Source organism: Cyrtonyx montezumae, unplaced genomic scaffold (assembly GCF_038088225.1).
Source record: "Cyrtonyx montezumae isolate F1298 unplaced genomic scaffold, pur_monq_1.0 scaffold_3, whole genome shotgun sequence".
In the NCBI taxonomy this organism is placed as follows: domain Eukaryota; kingdom Metazoa; phylum Chordata; class Aves; order Galliformes; family Odontophoridae; genus Cyrtonyx; species Cyrtonyx montezumae.
This window is the reverse complement of record NW_027072034.1, coordinates 60,360,264-60,386,334: the sequence shown is the minus strand read 5'-3', so window position 1 is coordinate 60,386,334 and position 26,071 is coordinate 60,360,264. Positions and strand designations below refer to the sequence as shown.

General features: G+C 44.1%; 1 protein-coding gene across 2 annotated transcripts in view; it reads left to right on the top strand.

The window, feature by feature from the left end:
* HUNK (hormonally up-regulated Neu-associated kinase) overlaps positions 1-17,977 on the top strand; it is a 54,168-nt gene extending 36,191 nt beyond the window's left edge. The window contains exons 6-10 of one of the 2 annotated variants that reach the window (XM_065741808.1): positions 3,804-3,939; positions 8,256-8,424; positions 9,439-9,522; positions 14,973-15,036; positions 16,850-17,977. In XM_065741808.1, the coding sequence (XP_065597880.1) occupies positions 3,804-3,939; positions 8,256-8,424; positions 9,439-9,522; positions 14,973-15,036; positions 16,850-17,493 (1,097 nt within the window). In that variant the 3' untranslated portion in view covers positions 17,494-17,977. Of the gene's footprint in view, positions 1-3,803; positions 3,940-8,255; positions 8,425-9,438; positions 9,523-14,855; positions 15,037-16,849 lie in introns of both variants that reach the window. The other variant, XM_065741807.1, reaches the window with a different exon arrangement.
* The last annotated feature ends 8,094 nt before the right edge of the window (positions 17,978-26,071 follow it).

Genomic DNA, 26,071 nt, shown 5'->3' with positions numbered 1-26,071 from the left:
ACCTTGCACACGTTCCTTTTTTTCTCAGTGTACCGCTTCTGTGTTATGGTTTTCATTTTAGAGTGAAGAAGTGCATTTGAGGCAAAAGAATCTCCCTAAAAATGTGGTTTTTTAATCCTTAGCTCATTCAATTGATAAGCTTTGTGTCTAGATGATGGATTTTTTTTGTTAGAAAATCTCATCTTTCATATCTGAAAATCTGGAAGGTAACATCATGTGACACACTATCTTTTAATCACTTACATGTGATCCCCTTTTTAAAGCCTATCATGTACCATGTATGCAACTGTGTATTCCGTGCTTTTGGAGCAGAGGAGAAGCATCACCTTTTAAGAGCATTCAGAAGTCTACCACTTAAAACTTCAAGAATTCATGGGTCACCTGATAACTTCTGTTTCCTCTGGGAAATACAGATCAACTGCTGTCATTGAATCATAGAATCATCAAGGTTGGAAAAGACCTCTGAGGTAATCTAATCCAACTGTCAGCCCATCCCCACCATGCCCACTGACCGTGTCCCTCAGTGCCACATCCACACAGTTCTTGAACACCTCCAAGGATGGTGATTCCACCATCTTAGTCAATCAAATAATTCCTGGGAAGTTATTGCACTTCAGGTAGATCTTAACCTCTGTCAGGAGTGGAGAGGCAGTGCTGTCACGTGGAGGTGCGTGCAAATTCTTAAAAATGCAAGCAATCATCTGTCTATGCCTTCAGTTCAGAGCTTGCCTTGGCTTTGTAAAGTTAAATGACCTTATTTCATTTTCTCTGTCCTGTTTCATAAGCAACAGCTGCATGCCTGATTTTAGCCAGGCATCCACTCTTAGTGTGGTGTTCACTAAACAAGACACTAAGTTCATTTTGTTCATGACAAAGAAAATGGAAGCAACAGAGGTCATGTAGTCCACACCTGAAGCTCTCCCCATTTCTGTCCATCACTGAACTCTATCTACTGAAGAAGTTAAAAGAGAAAGGGTTTTTTTGTTGTTGTTTTTTTTCTCATGGTACTAATCTCTCATTTGTCTAAAGAGCAAACTTTGCCCCAAAGTTACACCATGGAAACAAAATTCCATCAAGTGCAGGTCACTGGCTAATCAGATTAGTGCTGTCCTCGAGTTCGTCATAAATGAGGCCCTTACATTCCCTCACATAATGAAGCATTTGAGGGATAATTCACAGCATCCTTTGTTCATGAAGCTACTTGGTTCAGCATGAAAAGCTGCTTCAGATCAGTCCAAAAACCAGTTCATTCGCTTCATGTTTGCTTCCTGGGGGATTAATTTTGCTGTCCTGCAGCTGTGTGGCTAACTGAAAAAGACAGTCTTCTTCCTACCACCTAAGAGCTCAGGTGAGCAGAGGTGTTGCTACAGATCTTCTCAGCACTGCCTCGGTAGGACTGGCAAAGGAGCTTCTCTGGAGGGCTCCCTTCTCTGGAATCAGTTTCCCCTGGTCCGAACCTGCTGCACTTCATCCTGCTTCACAAGCCGCTTTTTATCAGTGTGTCTTTTGCCAAAGGGAAAAAAACAGCGTCTTTAAGGAGCTGTTAGCTGATGTGGTGGCTGAGGGGGATGGTGGTTGGTCTGGGGAGGGGCTGTTTTGTGTTAAGAAGAGTGCTCTGAACCCGTGGGATGTGTGCGGTTTCTAGCGGGAAGCACTGGGAAGAGAGGAACTAAAATGGCAGAACAATGGGGTGGTTGTTTCCCATAACAGAGGGGTTGGCGCCCAAGATGTGTTGATGTGTGGGCTTTCAGGGTACGCAGGGAACGGTCCTAACATCAGCTTGCAGAAGATTTATGAACTTGGATGTAGGCTCTTTCTGCTGTTTCCTCCATATTGCTGTCGTAAGAAAATAACAAAAATGTTGGGAAAGATTTAAAGTGAAGTACCTCACATAAATCAGTGATTTGTGAAGACAGAGCTTAGAAAACACCTAGCTCATGCCTGGCTGGACTGGTAAATATATAATCATAACTCTCTCCCCTCCAAATATAAACTTCTCAGTGCTAGACCTGCATTGAAATGGATATCTTCTCAGGGCCCTCTCCAGCTGATATCTGATGGTTGCAGGATGGTGAAACTAGAAGTTATGCGTGCTGTTAGGTGTTGGCACCTATCACATCTAACACTGACATATTTGATGAGGAACCTTCCCTTGCCCACTGCTCTGCTCTGACGCATCAGCCCAGCCAGCCTGTCACTTTGATCTTGGAGACCTGAAAATGCTTGGGTTGACAGCCAGGCAACAACAAAGAAGTTTCATAGAAGAGAACCTTGTAAAGACAATGGGACTATGTCTGGGCTCTTGTTTCCAGATGAGCACACTGTTGGTGGGCATATTGTTCTCCTTCAGCTGGATATGGGAGGATAGATTTTCACTGTGGTGCTGGTGAAGAAGATGAGTCATGGCTGCTGTCCTTCAGAATAGGGGACAATATTTTTATTTCAGGCTCTTTGACTCTTTCCTACATAGTATCATAGAATTGTAAAATGGCTTGGGTTGGAAAGGACCCCAAGGATCATCATTTCCAACCCCCCTGCCACAAACCACAGGATCTGGTACTAGGCCAAGTTGCCCAGGCCAAGTCTTGAACACCTACAGGGACGAAGCATCCACAACCTCTCTGAGCAAAAATCTAAAGATTTTAGATGGTTCACTGAGTCATAGGCAAAGTACACTGGTGGTGCCATGCTGCCACTGCTGGAGGTCTCTGCACAAGGTCTCTCCAAGTTTTGGAGTTGAGTAGGTAAGACATGCACAGGAGAGTCTAGGGTGTGAACTGTAACTGCTGCAGAATGAGGAGTAAAAAAGCCTCCAAAGTGGAGGTAAAAGGAGTAAAAAAGCCTCCAAAAAAGTGCTGTCTTTCCAAGCTGGGAAACTACTGCAGCCATCATTTCTGTCTTTTGGTTGCCACTGATGTCATTCAGGGTGCATTCGGCATCTCATCTGACTGTATCTCCTCTAGAAAACCATTCTGGTTTTGGCTTTCCCAGAATTAGGTTTCTTTGTTGTTTGTGTAGGGAATGGTAGAGGAGATAGTTGATAAACTGAATCTAACCTTGATAATTTGAGGAATATAGAACAGAAACAGTTAAAATAGAATTTATTTTCAGCTCAGACATTCACTTCTTCTGAGCCTTTGAGCAAATCACTTGATTTCGTTGTTCATTACCAAGTAAGAAGCATATGGCTTGCAAGTACAGAAAAACTACCTTTGGGGTTTTTTGCAAGAAAATCCCAAGGGATGGTTGAATGTCATTGAAAGTTGAAAGTTCAGTATTTGAAAAAAGAATGAAGCCCATTAATTTTACTCTTTTAATTTGGCTAAATCCTCCTGCATCTAATTGTAGTTTGGATGGAAGCCAGAAGAGAATTTCTCCTTCTTTTGTTGGGAGCAGAAAACTCAACTCTCCATGTCTTTCCTCCTGGTTCTCCATCCTTCCCCTCCTCTCCACTCAGCCCCAGTCTATCTCTTCTATTCTGTACACTGTATGAGTGATTTTCTAACAATCTCAAACTTCTCAAACAAAAATGAAGTTTTGACTAGCTTGCTCAGAAACTTCAAACAAGCTCTGAAACAAAAGGTGCTTTTTCTCCTCTCCTTTATGACTCTATAAATCTTTGTTTATTTTAGTTACAAATCCCATATCAAGCTTTCCTTATTTTCCAGGACATTTGAGCTTACTATATAAAAAACGTTCATTTTAGTATATTCTCGGTCAGGCTACATGTCAAACAACCCAACTACTATGTTAAGTCATAAAGCCTATGACATAGCTATTGTTTTTTCTTGATTTCTTCACAGCAGCCGTAAACTTCCTACGATCTCTACTAGAGCCAGATCCTGCAAAGAGACCAAACATCCAACAAGCACTTGCAAATCGTTGGCTTAATGAGAATTACCCTGGGAGAGCACCACCTAATGTCACGTATCCAAACAGGTATAAAAGAGCAGAGAAAAACTGCCTGTGTGTATGTACATTAAGATGTGGACAACCCTGATGCTACATTTTCATTCTTATATGACAGCATCCCACTGCATTTTCCCCAGAGTTGCTTTTTTGACTCAATTTTTAAAGTTGTTGGGATTGGTCATTAAATGTGTGCTTCCTGAAACAGTAAAAAACAGTAGCTTAAATTATAAGGTGGCATATGATACAGTTGTGAAGTAGTCTGAAATGCAGATCATGTGATGAATTGGCTCCAGAGCTTAGAATGGATATGTGTGAAGATAGTTCATCGTTTCTGGTCTTGTTCTTATTTGTCAATAGAGCCATGATATTTTACAATAGAGGCTATGCCTATTTCTGACGTGTGTGTGATGTTCTGTGTATTAGGAAAACACGCACACGGTAGTGAGAAAGATCAGAGTTAAATGATCTCGCTTTGTTGGCTGTTGATCTTGACTACCTATGCAATACTAAATGCATGACACAAAACAAACAAACAAACAAAAACATGGAAGAAAGAAAAATTCTTCTGGTCCACTTTGTTTAGGAATAATCTTGCTTGACTTTCAGCATCTTCAGCATGGAGTCTTCACATGGGCTAGTCAACCTGGGCTCTCATTACAGTCAGCAGAGAAAAAATTTTATAGAATGATTCATCTGACTTCTCTTTGATTTTGCAGCAGCATGACATTGTGCCCAGGAGATTCAACTTTTTCTCCTGTGACTGTAAATGGAGCCTCAGGCAATTCACTTAGAAATGTATGTCTGTATTTGATCAGATAAAACCTCCTTCCTGCATCAGAGCCTTTCCACTGTGTCTTACACACAACCTCGTACCTGTGGAGGATGTTGTAGGAGTTAGTAGCTTGCAGGCCAATATCCAAAGTAGCACTGAGACAGATAGAGGAACTTAAAGCTTAATTTTGGAGCTTAAAATTTGATAGCGCCCCAACATTTTAGTCCTAACTCACTAATAGGCAAGTCACTATGAGAAAAGCCTAACTTCTACCTTTCAGTTTACTCAAGTACCAGATCCTGATATGGCATATGCTTAGGAGTGTGATAGCCTATCTTTGGATGTCAGAACCATTGTCCTACACCCCAGAGTGATTTGATGTTCTCCAACTAGGCCATTTTTTTTATGTTGGTGCCCTGAAGGACTAAGTGCATAGGCAAGCTCAGACCATGTGTTCAGACAGCCTTGAGCATTCTCCCAAGATCATGATTTTGCTGTTAAAAGTGCCTCCCCACCTGTTTTCCCCTCTGGTCTACTGCTAGCCAGGTGAATAGAGCATGTTTCAGAGCTGGAGGACCCAACCCTGTGGGACTGAGAGACACTTTTTCTTCTGCATGCACAGGGAACTGAGGTACACTAGTTCATCAGCAGGCATTTCCCTTCTAGAGTTAGTGTTTTAGATATTGTGTTGTGGACAATGACTGTCACTATTTATTTCTTTGACCTAAGCAAAATAAGATGTCTCCCACTCTCAAAATATGGTTGGAGAGACACCGAACAGCATAGATGCTTGTTCTTCAAAGGGTGACACCACAAGAACCATCCACTGAAGAACATGTGAGGCTAGATGCATGCAATGGGATCACAGAATCATACATAGAATGGCTTGAGTTGGAAGGGACCTTAAAGATTATCTAGTTCCAACCCTCTGCCTTGGGCAGAATCGCCAGCCACAATACTCAGACCAGCACAGACAGAATATGAAGTGGCCCATAAGAAGGATTGTTTTGCAGGGAGCAAGATGGAGAACAGGCAGACTCATTATCTCAGCATTACTGCCTGAAATTTAAGGTCAATTGAGTTAATTTGTGTGGTGTGCTGTTCAACAAAAGGAAATCTGAGTTTCCATGGTGCATTGGACTGTACTGAAGTGCACTCTACATATGAACATTATATGGTAAAGAAGGAGAAAACAAGTGTAAACTGAATGAGTCGTTAAGCTAATGAAATCACTGCCATAATGAGTCTAATCAATCTCCTAAATGTGGCATCTGTTAAATGAATGTAAGTGTAACTGAGAGCTGTATGGGTAATTTAATTCTCTTGCTGAGTGTGCTCTGTCTAAGAAGAGGAAAAAAGACGGGAATTTGGCTTGAATGGGATTTCAGAACTCTTTTGCATTTGTAGGTGCATTTTCATGCCTCTGTTTTCGAGTTCTTAGCTTGCAGTTATCAGGCCTCAGGCTGTGGTGGAGGAATCACTTCACAGCTTGCTCAATGGTGCAGTTAGGTCAGAGACTCATGAGAGAGGCTGGCCTCTACTAGATACAATAGCTGTGCCATGGTGCTTATGCATGCCCATTAATCATTTTCTCCTAAAGGCAAGCAAATCATATGTAAGAACAGAAGAAAATGCAGAGCTGATCTATGTTTGCTCATGCATATATTCAGATATGATGATGATAATATTCTTTTCCTATTCCAAGCACTTTTGAACAGCTTATCAGTGTGGAGTGCTACCCTTTGCTATTAAAGAAATCGGTTACTTTTTTTTTCCTCATTGCATTGTTTTTTTCATTGTTTGATGTGAATACAAGAGAAAAGTAGCTACTCCTTGTATCAGAACCCAAATTGTATATGAAGTCAATGAAGCTGTAAAGGATCAAAGCCATACAGAATCTTTCCCTTCATTTCTTTTTTATTGTATTCCTACAGCTTAATCAGTTTATTCCTCATACTGAAGCCTCATAGGGAAAATACTGTAAAGTTTGAAACATTTAAAGACTTGGCTTGCTTCCTTTTAAGCTTGCTCAGAAAGTACTGCTAGGGTCAGCTTCAGCAGAGTATCTCCAAGTTTCTTTTAGTGTGCACATGTGGGTAAGATATTATCAACATGAAAAATCCACTACTGAATTTGCAAGGAATCATGTTCTTTGCTAATCATGCTTTTTATAACAAACAAGAAGCTCTGTTCTGTTCTTGCAGTCCTCTTCTACCAAATTCAGGTAACAAACATCTTTTTTCCCGGACAGGAACATAGTAGGAAAAGTGAAAGCATGGAGACAAGGTAGAATAATGGCAGAAACTGCATTTTCAGGAGATTGTTCTCTCAGGCTTTCTAAAAAGCTTGCTTTTGTTGAAGAAGTTCCCTGAAGGCAAGCAAATATTTCCAAATTTGCTCAGCACTTCAAGCAGAAATTGTTTAAATTTCTTTTGCTGTCCAGATGCCTTAGTGTGCAATGGCCAAGATACATTTTAGTTATGAACTCTTAAAACCACCAAGCATTCTTTAACATCAGAATGCATATTAATAAGAGTGCTGAGTAAAGAAAAACAGTTATTTGAGATTTTCCATACTCTGTTTTGCATCTTGCCTAAGTCCTTCTCATATCAGACCCAGACTGCACACCAGGCATTCCTCATGGCAAAGGTGCACAGGACAGTGGTATACAGAGAAAAGGTGAGAAAGGTAGGTAATTATACCTTTCTCTATATATACATAATAGCTCATATCCTAAACTTCCCTGAGTTGCCCTGGGCAGCTATTAGGCTTGATGTTAGAAGTGAGGAAACTTTTTTAGAAAGCAAACAAAATCCAGTATTTCTTTGGAGATGAATGGGAGTTGATGGGTACATCTGGGAATCTGGCATGCACATTTAGATGCCCAAATAAGACTCCTCTGGAAAATCTGTTTTTAACATAGTCTGCAAAAGTTCTTTGCCATTTCCACAGGCTGCTTGCTGTACTGCATTTCTCACCTTGGCTAAGTTTGTTATGGACTTTACAGAAAACCACATCCATAAACTTATATTGTGTTTCTGCTTTTAACCAACAGTAGTATAGCTGCAGCTTGACCATTTTGAGAGCTTCTTTAATGATCCTTCCTGCATGTCACCTTTCTCTGTAGTAAGGCTCTCCAGCTACTTTCTGCATTAATATGGCGCAACAGATGAGGAATGAAGCTAAACACTGGTATTTGGTTATGAGAGTCGTTTCAGAAAGCGAAATCTCACCACCTAAGTTGGATTTTGCCTCTTTCCCTTCAAAATCAGCTGGATGCTCTTGATGGTTTTCACCATCGTTCACATCTAGGATAACAGAGTGAGACATCCTGAGCCTCACAGTGCCATTTCCCTTCATGGTAGCACATAAGGTCACTATTGGCAGGAAGAGTTCTGTTTGTTATCATGATGTCCCATAGTGAATGTGGTTCCCTAGCAATCTGCCTTTTTCATACCTACTCACATCTGCATTACTGAGCCTTTCCAATCTCTTCTCCACTATTGCTAGCAAGGCTCTGTCACTGGGAGGACAGTACAAGCAACGTGCTCTGCTTTTCTTCTTTCTGCAGAATCCACCTGGAGGACCTCAGCCAAAGTGTGTTGCTCCATATGACTGAGAAGCTTGGCTTTAAGAACAGTGATGTCATCAACACTGTGCTCTCAAACAGGGCAAGTCACACACTTGCTATCTACTTTCTTCTTAATAAGAAGCTGGAGCGCTACCTGGCAAGCCTTAGAGTAAGTACTGTTTGATGCTGATTCTTTGGACAAGCAGGTGAGGGGTAAAAAAAATGCTTAAAAGTTTTTCAAGGCATTACCCAAGTTGTTGTTTTTGTTTTTTTTCTCCCAATTCTGTCTTAATAACCATGAAATGGAGGTATTCCTTGCAAACTGAAAGCATGATTTCAAATAATTCCCCAACTTGCTGAGATAACTGCTTATAAGCTTCACATCTCATGAGAAGATGTATTTTCAGAGAAGTTCATCAGTTTTCTGTAGAAAACTAATGATTCATTTGCCATCCCAGGGTAGGCTGTTGTGCAGTCTGTGCCTAATGTGTAGCAATCTGGCCCACTTGAGGTCCAAGTGTTCTCCCAGACCATTTTCTCTCTTCTTTAGCATTGCTCTCTGTAAAATCCATGCCTAGCTCAGGCCCTGAAGGGAACATCCTTGAGAGCCTGCAGAGCCCTGTGCTTCCCTCCCCCTGCTGTGGAACTGCTCTGTGCGTGACTGAAAGGAACGGTCAGCTTGCCATGTCACCCTTTTTTCTACATCTGGGGTAACTGAGCTCCCTAGCTGTGTTTTGCTTTGTACTTGCTCAAGTGTTAGGATGGGCAAAGAACACAAAGGCAAACTGCACTCCCTCTTCCTATGACCTCTCCACACAACTGTCTCTGTTCAGGTGAGGAGTCTTAAACAGTTAAGAGTCTGTAGGCTCCTACATCACATAATCAGCAGTCTGGGTTTTCTTCTTTATGAAATGTTTTTTTTTCCTTTGAGAGATTATCCCTGCTAACCTTTTCTTCTGACAACAGCTTCTTAGTTTTCTCTTTTCTCAGTTCTTGGAACAAGTATGTTTTAATGATGGCATCAATTATATTTAGAATTTAGTGGATCATGTTCATAATCTCCATAAGTTGATGCGACTCTACTGAATGCCAAGAGTGGACATGGTCCATTAAACAGTAGATGAACATCAGTTTTCTCTGATTATCTTACCTACTTTGATTTTCTGTGCTCCTCTCTCCACAGAAATCTGAAGTCCAGGACAATATTTGCCACAAGAACCATCTATACCAGATTGACAAGTACAAGGCAAATAAAGACTCCTATGAGGTAAAGCTCATTAAAGCTTCTTAAGGTACTTGGAAAGCAGTCTGAATTTAAGGATCCCCAGCAATTGGGATTAAGACAGTGAGTTTCTAAAACTGAAGAGGAAAAAGATCTGTACGGAACAATTCTGTCAAATTCTTCTTGAAGGAAAAAAGTAGCATCCTCCTAGAGTGGAAGTTTAAAGATGACTTTTAGCTTTCATGAGGAAAAGAAATCCTCTTTAACAAAATAAAGCAAAACTTCTTCAAGGGTCCCTTTAGTTCCATCCTGAGGTGCAAGTTGCTGTAGAAGACCATATCTTCATTGTGTTGAGTCTAAAGACCTTGGTGGTGTAGGGCTAAAAGAAAGCTGAGTGACTGTTGGTATTAGTTTGTTGTAGACCTTGCATAGGAGAGTGCACTGACCTGACAGAGCCCTGGCTTAACTACTAGAAACAGCAGAACTATATTAGCACAGAACTCTTCCCAGGTGAATTTTTTGCTTCCCAGCAAAAGTGGTGGAGAACTAGACCACTGTGTTGTGAGGGACTTACCTTGGCCAGAGCAAAGATTGAACCAGGTTACTGTTCACTCTGTCTCCAGTTTTCTTGCCTGCAATAGAGAAGATAGTTTATATTAAAGGAATGTGTAACAAATAATAGGAATCCTTTACTGTCTGGCTTTTTGTTCCCTGTCTGTTTCTTGGTGAAGCACTAAAGTTACGAGGGTTGTGTGAACTATACAAGTCATATCTGACAGCATAAATAGCAGTGTTCCTGAAGAGCTTGCTACTCTTCAGCATTGGATTGGTGATTGAATTGCAGGGACAGATTTGTTTAGTGGCTGGTTTTGTTTATTTTAAAGACTGCTAGCAAATTTAATAGAAAAGCTAAGTCACAAGCCAGATGGAAATATCAGGTCAAAGCACTTACCATTCTTTTCTAACATAAATCGAAACCGCCTCACTTAATGTGCATCAGCAGTGGGTAGACTCAGTGAATATCATATTTCAGAATACTCTGTGGCATTTTACTTCAAACTGCTGCAAGGCAAACGTCCCCTCAGAACACAAGCAGGTCCCCAGAAGCTGTGATGCAATCATTGCACACTGCATCCTGACAATGCCTGGCTCAGACTGCTCCAGCTGCTGGTGCTGCCTCCCTGCACAGTGCCCCAGGCGTACCCTGCAGGGCATTCAAGTGCTCGTTTACTGCTTCTGTATCCATGCTGCATGTAGGGGAGTCTGCAGCAAGGCCTGTGTGAGCACCTGCACATAGCAAGTGAGCATAACTAGCAATAGTGTGACTCAGTGACCCTAGTTTTGTTCGTATGCATCCTTAGGGATGAAGGCTCTCTCCCAAGCCTCTCCTGTGCTCAGTGTTAGTCCCAAGGTAGCTATTTAGAGGATGAGGATGCATCTTTTCCTTCTTGAAATAGTTACCTTAATGCAATCGCAGTGCAGACACAGTGATAATAATACAATATAATCTCTTTCTACATGGGCTCAGCTGAATATAGAGCATGTTGATATTGCTTTAGCTGTACTTACATGAGGAGATTGTATTACACCAGGACAGTTAAAATAGCATGCTTGTATGAATGCAACTCCTGAGATGAGATGCTCCTGCCACTTGCAGCTGTGGTAGTGCCTTCAGGGGGATGGATGGAAGTGTCTGAATTGTGCCATTGAAATCAGCAGGTGCTGTTGAAGCTCAGGGTGACAGAATTCATAAGCTGGGAGGGATTCATGAGCTGTGGTCAGGGTCCCCCCGCCATCCTCTGTGCTCAGCCTGAAAGTGGAAGACCCTGGTCCCCAGGCAGGTACCCCTAAGGCAGCATGGCTGTGTGTTGCTGTGACAGTACCAGGAGAGAGGTGGTCAGGCATGGCAGAAGCAGCTGACTGTTTCTTCCACCTCACTCTGTGATGTGAAATGAGGACGTTCCTCAGGCCAGGGCCAGCTGCCAGAAGCACTGGCTGTTGCTGGACCACACAGTGCAGCACATGGGTAGGGGACAGCCCTACCCCACCTGTCCTTTAGTGTCCTAAACTGATTGGTAGCATTATTGTGCCAGGGCTGGGATGCTGAGAGTTGCTCTGAGGGCTAAATATCTGAGTGGTTTTGGAGGCTGGCCTAATTTTAGCACCTGGGGTAGTTGGGCAGCCTCTATTTTTTGCCACAGAGGCCACAGGTGGTGAGCAATCATTCCTGCCGCAAATCCAGGGACCAGTGCTGAGGATCCCTACTTTCCCTAGATAAGCTGATGGGCTCAGGCTCAAGGAGTTTGTGATTTTAAGAGCTTATATCATTGTCCTATCACAATACTAGGCATGGCCAAGGCAAATACCCATTATCTTTTCAAGTCCATTGCTGGGACTAGTGTGGATTTTAGGGTCGAGGTCAGGACAGGAAATAGCAGAGGCTGATGTAATGCTGAACCTATTCAAGTATAACATACCGGCACAACCCTTCCATTGTGCAGCAGCATGCCACTGCATGGCTGCATGTAGCACGGTGAGGAGTGCTATACTGTGTCCCAAAGGAACACTTCCTTTCCTTTTTAAATTATAATAGCATGTGGAAACTTGGGAGTTTAGGATTTTCATTGTTCCCCCTCCTACAACCGTCATCAAAGAGAAGCAATTTTAGTAAATTTAAAAAATAAAACTATTTACAACATTCTTCTGGGATAAAGTAATTCATTGCTATTGCCGGATGTGCGAGTTTGCTTTTTTATCAGTGCTTCAATTGTACAACACAGCTGTGTTGCTGCTGCTAGTAAAACATTACAGTAGCATGAAAGCAAAGTCATGGGCATATGGAGCGTAGAATCATAGAATGATGAAGTTTGGAAAAGACATCTAAGGTCATCCAGTCCAACCATCATCCCACCCCCACCGTGCGCACTGACCACGTCCCTCAGTGCCACATCCACACGGCTCTTGAACACCTCCAGGAATGGTGACTGCACCACCTCCCTGGGCAGCCTGTGCCACTGCCTCACTGCTCCTGCTGAGAAATGTTTTTTTCCTAATACTCAGACTGAACCTTGGTGCAACTTGAGGCCATTCCCTCTCGTCCTATTGCTGTTATGGGGAGAAGGGGCTGACCCCCACCATACCACAACCTTGCTGGTGGTTGTAGAGAGTGATAAGGTCTCCCCTGAGCTTCCTCTTCTCCAGACAAACATCTTCTCCAACATATTTCAGAGCAGAGCAGTTGGGAGTTCTGGCTTGGCACTTGCACCATTAGGCTAAAAATATTGCAGTGCTGCAATGTCCTGCACGCATGCTGCATGCTACCAAAATACAAATTCTTTCCTCACCTACCCAAATAGCAGAAAGCTGAACAATTTTGATTGACTTTATGGAGTCACTGCTCAGTCTCATCCACTTTAAAAAAAAGAGTAGAACCTAGTCTCTGCTGAACGTGGCAGAACAGTCTAATAGCCTTGAGAAAAAAAATAGTTTGGTGGACTCCAAATTAAATGTGGAGCTCCCACTGGCTTTATTGTCATAGTCCGTTATTCACACAGCGTTATTATTATTACTGCTATTGTTGTTATTACTGTTGTTATTGCTTCATCATCATCAGTAGTGACTGTGCTCGCCAGGATGCTATCTGGGATTGATCAGACATGGTGTTATTTCCAGCACAGCACAGGCAGGGAGGAATAAATGCTCTGTGCCTTACATGGCTACAGCCTCTAAAGACAAGGGGGAAGACATTAGACTGACCAGGAGGTGTAACACAAGGAAAGTGATGGCCGATCCAGAAAGTGTTGTTTTATTTTGTGGAAGACTTAGCCAGCCAGAGCTGGATAAGAGAAAAGCAATTGGAGGGAACAAGAGATGTATGGAGAGAAGACTGGGGAAAAAATGAGCCTGTGATAGGACACTAAGAGGAAGAAGACACTGAGGAGCTCCCATGGGGCTCCCTGGTTTTCTGTCTCACATCTCACCTCACAGCTTCTGTAATAAAATCTGAACATTTTCCTGAAGGTCTTCCTTCTGATTCTGTGACTTTTATAAGATTAACGAGCCCAGCGGTGCCCAAACACCATCTGTGCAGAGGGCCTGATTCTGTCTGAAGTGGCAGTGATCAATATGAGTTCTGCCTTATTAATTTCCTTTTATGTGTCTTAACCTGTTTCCTGAGTTGTTTAGTGGACACAATAAAACTGTATTCTGTGTCCTTCTTTCCCTCTCTCACATGTATATGCATTAATTTCCATTGCACTGATGCCCCTCTTAAAAAAAGCCCCCAAAGCAACCAAAAGTCCCACGGCTCTGAGTGTCACATCTAAAACCAAACAACACACGTTTTCTCAAGGGAGGTGAGAGATTCTTGAAGTCTTTGAGTGCCAGCAAAATACAAGCCACAAATTTTGGTGAGTGGGTTTCAGTAATATCAGACTTTGGGCTCCCTCTGGAATCAGTGGCATCTAATGAGTGTTATGCAGATTACATAATCTGGTTATTCCTGCTGAAAAAATATACAATGAATTTCAGCTGTAAAACAATCAGATCCACTACTGATATGGGTAGTGGGGTTTAATGCTCAGCTTGTACCCATCATGGCATCACAGAATGATAGAATCACTAAGGTTGGAAAGGCCACTAAGGTCATCCAGTCCAGCCATCATACTATGCCTGTGACTACTCTAGACTACATCCCTCAGTGCCACATCCACGCGGCTCTTGAACACCTCCAGGGACAGTGACTCCACCACCTCCCTGGGCAGCCTGTGCCACTGCCTCACCATGCTTTCTGAAAAGAAATTGATCCTAATATCCAATCTGAACTTCCCTGGCACAACTTGAGCTCATTACTTCTGATCCTATTACTGTTATGTGGGAGAAGAGGCTGCTGAATTACAGAGTTACACACACGCAGAATCAGAGCCTGGGGATGTGCAGCAAAGGCTGCGTTCCTTGGGATCTTGTGCATCAGAAGATGAATGACTAGAAGAGTTTAAACTAATTTAAAGTTCTGCAGATCACCTTTAGAAATTCTAGAGGAAGTGCAGTAAACAGAAATGAAAGACCTTTTTTTGTGTGTTTAAATGGGAAGACATTTCAAATCTGAAAGAGCACAAATCTACAAGTACTTGCTTGAATGAGGTATCCTAGCACAAACGGCCACTGAAGCTGTTTCTCCTTAATTTTCTGATCATGTCAAACAGATCAGAGGAAAATATGACTTGGAAGATGCAGTTATTTTGAGTCATCAGAATAAATTTCTTGCAAATATTTTGTTTTCAATCTTGCTTCAGTAGGTGGTGTATCTCTGGGGGGGTTAGGACATTTGAACTTCCTTCAGTAAACCAGATTGTTCTTGTTTGTTTTACAACCTAAAGGACAAAAAACTCAGAAAACAAGAAAAGAAAGGGGAGATTCTTCACCGTCAGCTCCCAAAGAAAACTGAGAAAAGTCCAGTTTCATATAGACAGCCTTCTTCCTGTCTTATCTCACAGATACAGAACACCAAGGCTCTGCTGAGGGACCGAAAAGCTACCAAGGCTGGAGGTGCTGAGAAAGGTCAGTGGGAGAAGTGTCGGTGTGTCTATGGGCGTGTGCCTTCCTGTGACTGTACTGGCATGGGCCTGCGTAGTGTCACTGTCTTGTGTGGTCTGTGGTTGTGTGTAAATAGTGCTCGTGTTTGCTGCCTGCTCTGGAGGTGGTTATGTGGAAGAGGATGGAATTGTGTAATCAGACTTTGAACAAAACATCCTGGGGAAACCATGGCAGCTGGCACATTGGCAATTTGAAAGCATCAACACCCACCTCAGATCAGTGCTGGCCTCCAGAGAGAGGCAGTGGCAGCAGCTAGTGGTGGCAAGAGGAAGTGTGGCAGGGATGCTGACCACTGGCAGCAAAAGGAAGAGGAAGAGCATTAACAGGAAAAGGAAAAGATGGGACAACCATTGGAGATAAAAGCGTTCCTGATATAGGGGAGGAGGTGGCCTGGGGAGGGCTGGATGGGACCTGCTCCAAGGATGGCAGGGCAAAGGAGGTGAGGGGGAGGAGCAGCCGGTGGAGAAAACAGGGCAGCAGGAACACATGTCTAGGGGGATACAGTGGAGACCAGAAAGGGGACGTAGCTGTTGATCAAGGGAGGTAACTACAGACACATGTGGAGAAATATGGTGACTTAAAATGCTGAGTGTGGTGTCAGGAGCTTGGCACAGGGGGCAATAAGAGTTGATTTTTTCTCCTTGTTTTTTGCTTGCTTTTTTGAACTGAAATCCAAAAATCATTCAGATCTCAAATAAAGCATTTCCATGCTTATGGAAACTATGTTTTGATGCTTGTTACATCAAGCAGTCAAGCAGTTTTGGCCACTTTTGGAAATAAATAAGTCAGATTAAACCCGATCTGCTTTTCCCAAGCAACTCTCAGTGCAAGTGATTTCATCCCATACATCCATTCAGGCCTCAACCTCTGCCAAGACCATTCCTTTTGAAAGAAATATACGTCAGATTTGTAGCTATGGCCTGATGTCCAAAGTCTTCCATTATTTTCTGTCCCTTTTAGATAGTTTGGGACTGAGAGAAGTCACAGGCAGTGATAAGCTGCCGGTCCACTCTTCTTTCAATTAGGAGCAGTCTAACAAGGCAGGCTGCTTGGCTAGTGTTTCCTAAACGCAGCAAAATGTACTTTTTTTTTCTGGCAACTAGCTTGGCGTGAGTGAGTGCCAACATTCTGTAGAAACTGAACAGATCTTCTCCATGGGCTGTTTTGTATTATTGGGCCAAATCCTAAAAAGATTGTTCCATTTATATTCAGTCCTTGGTTGGGGAAGATTGTTGCTGAAGTCAGTGCAGCAAATCTGTTCCAACTGTAACAGCCTGAATCTGGCCAATGCAGTTACTCCATATTTACACGTGTGAAACCAAGAACAGATTTTGCTCCAAAATGCAAGTAGAGACATGAGGAATTAACTCCCTGTTGTCCTCTATGTCTGTAGTTGTGTCAGGGAGAACAGTATGCAGACCCAACTGTGCAAAGGAGAAACGTGAGATTTCTCAGACATTGCTTTAGAGGACATGATTAATACAAACAGCTGAAAACATCCATGGTTTCCTATTTCATGTCCTTGTCTCACTCACTTCAAATGCTCTTCCTGCATTTGAGGAAAGCAGCAGATAATGATGAGCAGCTGTATCAAATAGGAGTCAAGGAATCAGGCTCTTTGGTGCTGTGTCCTGTGCATCTCTAAGACCGTTTGGTTGAGCTGGTGCATGTGTCATGCTGTTAAGCAGTTTGTGAAAGACGGTATCTGCCATGAGAGAGGGTAATGCTATTGAATGTCACTTGCTCTTCTGGTTCCTTTCCTTCTGGTTGCTTTCAGACTCCACCAGTGGGCTGAGCCCCTTCCACGAGCCCCTGGCAACCAAGGCTGGCTGCATCACCTCCAGCTCCCTGGAGTACCTGGAGGCCCAGCAGCCGCTGCCCAGGACCCCCCGGCTCCTGAAGAGGCAGGAGTCCCCCCAGCAGGAGCCAGCACGGGGCGGGGGCCGTGCCAAGGACTCTCCCCTCATCCTGAATATTGTGCACTCCTTCGAGTCTGTTGACAGAGAGGACCAAACAGACCAGGTCTCCCCCTCCCACCAGTACAAGATTTTAGGCTCGCCGATGAATTTTCCTTCTAAAAGCTCAAGCGAAAGGACACTGTCCCCTCTTTTTCAGCCAGGAAGTACATCCCCCGTCCACCCTAACCAGGTCTCTTTCACATATGAAGAAAAAGCGTATCCCGCCAAGGAAGAAGCGGTGTCCCCTACACAGCTGGTTTCCAACAACCCATTGGGCAGCCCCAACTGTGTTAAAAGCAGGGGCAGGTTCCCCATGATGGGGATCGGACAGATGCTGCGGAAGAGGAACCAGACAATGCAGTCGGCGGGTGACAAGCCGCTGGAAGCACGGATGCCTCAGCTGCAGCAGATGAGCCCCACGCAGATCACGTTCAATGCAGATGCTGTCAGCGGCCAGTGTTAATCTGGCAGGCCAGGATTTGTATTACTGTTGTCTGGGACCCAGCCTTTTTTATTTTTAAAAAGAAGGGAAAGCCACAGGCATGTTACTGTCTCTACATAACACAGTGAAGTGATCCAGTGTAGAAAATCAGAGGTCCGCTTGTAAGGAAGGGGTTGTCCTATGTATTAAAGTTGAAAGAAGAAGGCTCTGCTTGTGCTGTTAAGAAATATTAGCATTAGGCATCAGATTGTACACTAAAACATGTCTTGAAAGAGCCGTGTCAATATGTATTTTCACTGCTCAAGTTTCATATTGCAGTAAAGTTAATTGGAAGAGCAATGAGCATTTCCAGTGTGATTCATCAAGGTGATCAGCGCGGTGCTGTGAGTGCTGGTCCCAGCTGGGGTTGTGGTAAGGCTACCTGTGCTCCTTCTGCCTGCACCGGGCAGTACGCTGTCTTGCTACAAGCATCATTCAAGGAGAACAACTCAAGATGCTGTTTCCAAAATCACACTGAAGGCCTGTTCCTTTCATGTAACAGGTTTGCAAGTGGATACTTTAGTCAGTCCTCTCAGTTGCCACCTGCTGTGTTTAAGCAATCCGGTCACCTCCAATTTTTTGTAGCTGTACTAGCTCCACTCCCGTGTGCAGGTTTGTGTTAGCCCCTGTTGCAGTTACACAGTACCTGAAGGCTTTTCTGAGATTGCAGTGAGTTGAAGAGACTCATAAAGAACACATAAACCCATACCAATGCCATTTTATACTGCGAGACTGGTTATGTGGTGGTTACCAAAAATTTGTTATGAGCCGTGAAGATGAAGTTTCTTAAAAAGCAACATGTTCTGCATACTGGTCTTGTTTTTCTAAGTAAATGATCTGAGAGGCTGGCAACATTTTTGGTTCTGTTTTTGTGTTCACGCCATTTCCTATAAGCTAGAAGATTTAGCCAAAGACTACACTTTTCTTTTGTCTGTACTGTGCTTGCATTTGTGTATATGGGACATCTCAGCAAAGCTTGTAATAATCTGGTTCCCCATAGGTGCTCTGTTGCTGCCCAACCAATTCATTTCATTCCACAAACAAGGCAACAAGATTGCCCTGCTGTTGGGGCTGCTGGTGAATAGAGGGATTTGCATTAGATTGTCATGGAATAACAGAATCACAGAATGGTTTGGGCTGGAGGGGACCTCAGAGCCCACCCAGCCACAACTCACTGCTGTGGGCAGGGCTGCCCCCCAGCAGCTCAGGCTGCCCAGGGCCCCATCCAACCTGGCCTCGAGTGCCTCCAGGGATGGGGCACCACAGCTTCTCTGGGCAGCTGTGCCAGCGCATCACCACCCTCTGAGGAAAGAATTTTTTTCTAACATCTAACCTAAATTTCCTAAATTTCATCATTAGGAACCCAAGCCCTTTATTTATCAGTGTTATTGCAAATGATTTTGGGGTCCCGTTGCTGTGGTTTCTGTACAGATATGAGGAGTTTCCTTTCTTTGACAAGCCTTCCATCCAGTTTCATAAAGTGGAGAAGGGCTACCAGAGGCAGATGGAAAGGTCTCTGGCAGAGCCCATAGCTCAGCAGATATTCCCAGTTCTCATTATAGCTTAGGCCATGCACCAAAATCTGCAGGAAAAAAAAAAGTTCACCCATCCAGATATTGTCAGAACAGATAATTGGACTGTTCAGTATTCTAAGTGCTTGCTGGCAAACCCAGCAGAGAGTGAATGCCCAGGGCTCCCTTCTCATCCCCGCAGAGGGGGCCCTCACCACTGCTTCAAAGCTGCCCTTTGGTCAGCACTGAGGTGTCTGAATGCTTCTGACTGTATGCCTCAGTGTGGTGAAGGCAGCACTTTGGTCATAAGCCAGCTGTAAAATGATATACATGGAAATCTCGACACATTAACAAAGGCCTAAAACACTTCGGCTCATTTTTAGGTCGAAAAATGCCATCTTAGATTTGTACAGAACACCCATGTGTCCCAGGGATCCACTATAGCTCTTCCTTTTGTTTAAAAACATTGAAATGTTTTCTTTTCCTTCATACCAATAAGGTATTTGTGCTGCAGAGCTGGTGAGCAGAGACAGTGGCAACACCGTCATGTGTGTGCATCAGAGCTGTGCACCCCAACAGGTAGCAGGTACTGACTTGAACTACAAACTCAGGTTTATTTGGAACCCAATAAAAGGTTGGGGGAGGCAGGAAAGAGACATGTATTTTTGTGAAGACTCAGTAAATATGTGTAAGAATCAGAATGAAAATACAAATGTTAAATCTTTTATTATATTTATAGAGAATATATGAGTACTACACTGCTAAAACATAAACATGTATCCAGCTTAGACAGTAGCTATGTACAGTCAAACTGCAGTGGCCACGTAAGGGACTTCTTGAAATACAGTAGTGGAAATTCTAGGGGAAAAAATGTATTTGTTATCATTATTAAATATACATACTTTTTGAACAAGATTGCCATGGAGTGCTGACTTTGTTTGCCAGGTCACCGTGTGGCAAGGGACAACTTCTGTAAACTGTTCCAGCTGTAGGGACTGGTTTCATAGGGCCCTTCACCAAGCATGCCCATGCAAACAGACCATCTGGGCTTGCATCTCCAGCTGGAGCGTTTCTGTTCTTGTTGGTCTCACAGTTCCTGTAAGTACTGTTTCTTCCTCCTCCTACCTTTCTAGAAATCTGTTTCATACAGCATCTGATCTGAAGACCTCCACAATTGGCAGAGGTTCTCTTTCAGGTGTTTGTGGTAGGCTTGGCACCAACCCATGAGGATTCTGTTTGGTAGATCAGTAGGCCTCACACTTCAGGTCATGCCCCAGGGAAAGAGCACAGCTGAGTTTTTGGGTATGAGGTGGAAGCACTGGAGCTTTCGAGGGCTTTTTAAGGTGCTATTTATGTCCAGAACTCAATGCAAGCAGTGGACCATTGGTAAAGCACTTGGAGAGTTTGCACTTTACATCATTTGACATTTGTGACAAAATCCATCTGTGTAACTGCAGAATGATGGAGTCAGGTCTCCAGGCAACTTCCGAGCTCTCAGTGCACCAGTAAGAGGTTTTGCTAATGCCAGCCTTAGCACATATCTAACTGATACACTTGTGGACCTTGCTTATCAAGGAGCAAAATGAAATTTCAGGGAAGCTATTTTTCAGTACAGTAATTCTGGATTTGCCTGCCTCTTCCCTGCTTGTTTAGTACTCTGTGCACTTTCCCTTTTGTTCTCCCCCACATACCTTCCAGAGCACAATGAAACCACTAGGTACAGAACCACTGCCTGTGTTTCCTATTAAAAAGTTATCACAGCTCTGTGAAATGAGAGCCATAAATCACTTGTGTGCAGAAATTCAGCCATGTGGCAAAATCATTCCTAGGTGTGCCTCCCACTGCCTTTCAGCGAGCTCCCTACCTCTTGATCTGCATCTGAGGCAGCCTCCTGTAGGAACAATACAGGAGAAAACTGGGAGATAGCTCACCTAGGGATCCTCACTGCTCATCCCCTTGGAGGGGAGGGAGTGTGCTGTGTGAACCATAGAACCACAGAATCATTAAGGCTGAGAAAGACCTCTAATATCACCTAGTCCAACTGTCAGCCCACCCCCACCATGCCCACTGACCACGTCCCTCAGTGCCACATCCACACGGCTCTTGAACACCTCCAGGGATGGTGACTGCCCCACCTCCCTGGGCAGCCTGTGCCACTGCCTCACCACATTTGCAGCAGGTTTCTATAAAGGGAGATTCTTGAGCACTTGCTCCTAAGACAGAGGCATCAGCATTTGTTTCCTGGGACCTATGTGCATTACACTTGTCTTTCATGAAGATGGCTTGCAAATGTGTGTAGGGGTAAGCTGGGTTACATCAGTTTGAGTCCCTTAAATATTTAGCATCAAATGGAGCTCGTAATGTGATGCCTTCTATGATTCAGTTACAAGCAATTGGCTGCTGTTTGAAACAAAGGGTGAGGCTGAGCCTAAAATAGGACTTGGAGTTCATCTGAGCCTCCTTGTACTGTGGCTGCTGATGCTGGGCAGTGAAATACCTGAGTGAGAAATAAGAGGAGGTGAACTGGTTAAAGGCAAGGTGCTAAATCTGTTTGAAAATTTTGGTTGGTATTCTAAAAATAGGACTATTGCATTTTTGTCATCTTTAAGAAGCTTTTTAACTCGTGTTTGTAGGAATCCCATTCCTACTTAACAAATGTAAAAGTCCTCCAATTCAGTGCAGTGTATTTCCTGCTACCTGTAAAGGTAGAATTGTAGAATCATCAAGGATGGAATGACCTCCAAGATCACCCAGTCCAACTGTCTACCTGCCACCAACATTTCGCCATAGAACCATGTCCCTTGTTACAACGAATAACACATAATCTGAGACAAGACAAGAATAGCCACCCGAGGCTTTGTTTCAAAATAGTTTCAGTCCTTTGCAGAAAGAAACATTGTGGGTCTGGTTCTTAGACAACATGTTTTACCCCCTTTCCACCCCATCTCTACCTGCTCCACAGCAATTTCTTCCCAATTTGCCATGACTGTGATCTTGCACTTCCTGTGTGCCTCACGGAGTTGCTTTGTATTTCCTTCTCAACCTGACCAGTGAGACCTGTGGCAATTTGGGATTTTGGAAACCTTCATTTGCTGAAAGCAGCAGGAGAGTTCAGATCTCATCTGTGAGAGACCGCTGGAGGATGGACAGATGGATCTGTGATCCAGGATGAAAATACTTCTTCCACCTCACATGGACCTAACTGTTATTCCAGGGAGCACCTGTCACATGCTGTGGCCAGCTCTGCAGTCTGGGGCCTGCAACGTGTCCATCAGCCTGACCCGCACAACCTCCTGCATGGGGAACAAGAGGTTACCCTCCAAGACAACAGATCCCACATCTATACCACCAGAACGGACTTTGACGCTGCTGCTTCCATCAGGGAGCTTGCTGCCATTCCACCATGATAGTTCTTCTTACATTTATTGACTGTCACTTTCCAAGGAGCAATTAAGTGAAACATTGCTTCAAAACTGAGAGAAGGAGTCCATTTCTCAGCGTGTTCTGAGCAGAGGAGTCAGCTATCCCAACAGAAAATGTCCTAAAGACGTGCTTAACTCTCCCACCCCTGCTGAGGCCAGCAATTTGTTATGGTTTATGGATTAAATAGATTTCACTTTGAACCCCATGGCCATGGGTGACAACTTCAGGCTTTTCACTGATGGGTTTGAGGCTTACCTTCATAATAGCCACACAACGTAAACCACCTTATTTAATTACTTAAGCACACAGCAAAATTGCAAGTTAAAAAAGGCAGCTTTTATTTATGAAAACAGCAGCGTGGTGAGTGTTGCAGCCAGCATTTTAATGGATACAGCTGTTTTCTCACGTACTCTTGAAGAGGAGAGAAGGCAGGTGGGAAATGTAACTTCAGCCTCACACAGCTGTGTGTTATTTTCATGGGTACATGCTTCACAGTCTTTACAGAGCCCATCTAACTAAATGAGGGGAAATTTAGATGAGATACAAGGGGGATTTTTTTTCCTTAGAGGGTAGTGATGCATTGGCACAGGCTGCCCAGAGTGGATGCCCCATCCCTGGAGACACTCAAGGTCAGGCTGGATGGGGCTCTGAGCACCTGATGCAGCTGTGGGTGCCCCTGCTCACTGCAGGACCAGATCGCCTTTAAGGGTCTCTTCCAACTCAAACAATTCTATGATTCTATGAAATCTGCATGCGTTTGCTTCAGCAAAGCTCTCCTCAGCCCTCACAGCAGACCTTGCTCAGACTTTCATGTGCAGGGCTCCAGAAGCATCTTTCTCTCTTTTTCTCGTGTGTGGGAGAATGAGGACACAGCGAGCTTGTACAAAGGTGTAAGGAATCACGGTTGGCAGGAATGGGGCAAATCCTATGTGAAAAAAACAGGTGCAATGGCTGGGAGAGTGCTTAAGAACATAAAGCTGCCAAAACAATGTGTACTGGATGATACTATATATGTAGCCAAGAGAATTTTGTGCACAGAAACATTGCTAAATCATTATAATTGAATATTCTTTTAGTACAACCCAGAGAAAAATGGGGATGTGTAACAGGGCCCCATGATTTTCTGGGGCTACTGTAACACCAGTGACATGCAGCCCAAATTTTAAGGCACAGATTTAGATGAGAATGCGTCTGGTCCTTTTCCCAGAACTGAAACAAGTTCTGCCCATGGAAAACAGGTAGAACTGGTGCTTTCAGAATCATGCCTTACCTGTCCTAGCAGCTGTGTTACGGGTTTTTGTTCTGAAACAGCAGTCCTTGCTGAAATGGGAGGATTGCTTGGGATCTACATCTGCTGCCTTTACTGTACTTCCATAGTAATGGAACTGGAGCAAAGCAGAGTCCCAGAGCAGTGTCTCGTGCACTGCAAGGACAATATGTTCCCAAGCCCCAAGGGCCCCTTTCACAGCATTTCATTTCAGTATTTCATCCATGGATGCTTCTGGATCTGACTCCCCTCCCCCACTTTGTCCTTTCTCGGATGCTGGGTAAGGAACTGAGCCTTCAGCTGCACTGGGAGTTCCATGTAGATCTGGGCTGGCAGATTTGCATCAGAAGCACCTGGTTAAAAATGCTTGCCTTGCTGTCCCCAGGTACCTCCAGATACAGTTATTCATCACCACTGCAGCACACAGTGCTCGTCAGAGTGTAGATTCAGCTCCTGAAGGCCACCAAAGTGGTGCACAACACTGTGCAGTCTTTACCCGTGACTGTCCCTGCCCTTCCCCACCAGCTGCAATGTCATGCCATGGCTGGCAGAGGGGGCAGGGACAGAGCAGGGACATCTGAGCAAATTGAACAAGGAGCTGACAGTGCTTTTGGCCAGTTTGTCTCTAATCTGGCAAGTCCCATGGGTGCCCACAGTTTGTTTTTTCTCAGAGCTGCCACCCTTGTTTCTAAATGGAAGAGATAACATATTTAGGTCTGCTCTCCAGAAGGATGCTTTAAAACCCCTCCAGCTGACTGCAGCCCCAGTCTGTGTGTGTGCAGGCAAACCTTCCATACCAGCACCAACTTCCACTCCCTCCATGAGCCACAGGGTTGTATGCATAACACATGGCTTCTTGCGCTGGAGGAAATCCCTCCCAGCCTATGCAGTTATTTAGGAGTGGTGACGTGCTGGCACAGGCTGCCCAGGAGGTGATGAAGTCACCATGCCTGAAGGTGTTCAAGAGCCATGTGGATGTGGCAGTGAGTGACGTGGTCAGTGGGCTTATAGCTGGACAGGATGATCATAGAGGTCTTTTCCAATCTTCCTGATCCTGTGATTCTGATTATTTTTAGCTGCAAGGAAAACCACTCCTTGCTTTCAGACAATACACATCAGCATGAATAAAAAGCTTTCCTCAAAGCCACCCAGCACCTGTTGTTTAGTGCTCAGCTGAAAGACCAATCCCAAACTGTGGACTTTGCAACAGTCTCCATAGTGATTAATTGCAATCTGCAAGCAGAGCACTGTGACTTGATGAGGGAAATCAGATGCCAAGGTAGGAGGATTCCTTGCTGATAAAAAAAAATGGGGAGGGAAGTATTTCATAGAAATAAAAAAGGGTCTGTGTTGGAAGGGAACTCAAAGCCCACTCAGCCCCAACCCGCTGCCGTGGGCAGGGCTGCCCCCCAGCAGCTCAGGCTGCCCAGGGCCCCATCCAACCTGGCCTTGAGTACCTCCAGGAATGGGGCACCACAGCTTCTCTGGGCAGCTGTGCCAGCACCACACCACCCTCTGGGTAAAGGGCTTCCTCCTAATATCTAACCTATATTTCACATCTTTTAGTTTAAAGTCCATCCCTCTCATCCGATCACTATCAGACCATGTAAAAAGTTGCTCCCCCTCCTGCTTATAAGATCATTTCAAGTATGGAAGGCTACAAAGAGGTCTGCTCAAAACCTCCTCTCTCTTTTCCGGGATGGTCAAAGTTTGCAGGGGGGAAAGGATACCATAGAACAAATTTCCTCCAATTGTTTTGTCTTTGCCAATGCCTTCTGGGGGGAGTCCAACATCCACATGTTCAAACAACAGCTCCTCTTTCCAGCTCATCCTTTTCTCTTGAGTATTTTCTGCTTCTTGGATTGTGGTTGCCAGGAGAGCAGTTCACATAGTGTCGTCTCACACAGTCCTATCTTACTGTTGTTCAGTTTCCTGCAATCCTCTTTGAAAGAAGACACTAAATTCCCAGCTCACAGCCAGACTACAGAGGTGATCAGTTACCTGTGCTCCCATGTTAGAAGTATGACATAGAAATTAGGAAGGATCAGACTCAGCCTATTTAAAGGGATGCACTGAGCATCCTTTCATCAAATCTTTTCAGCAGTGTGAAAGGAAATCTCAGTGTTGGTTTCTTAAAATCACTGTGTATCATATTTTATGCACAGGTGACGAGGGACAAGAAAGGCAAAGTGCTGCAGTTACATTTGTCGCTGAGGCCTCCAGTGGTGACTGCACTGCTTAGGCCCAGATACCAGCCTGGAAATATGATATAGCTGAGTGCACTCAGGGTCCTCTCCAGCAGGCCTGTCATCCTGCAGCTTTATTCATTGCATCAAGCATAGCTGCATAAGCAGGACAA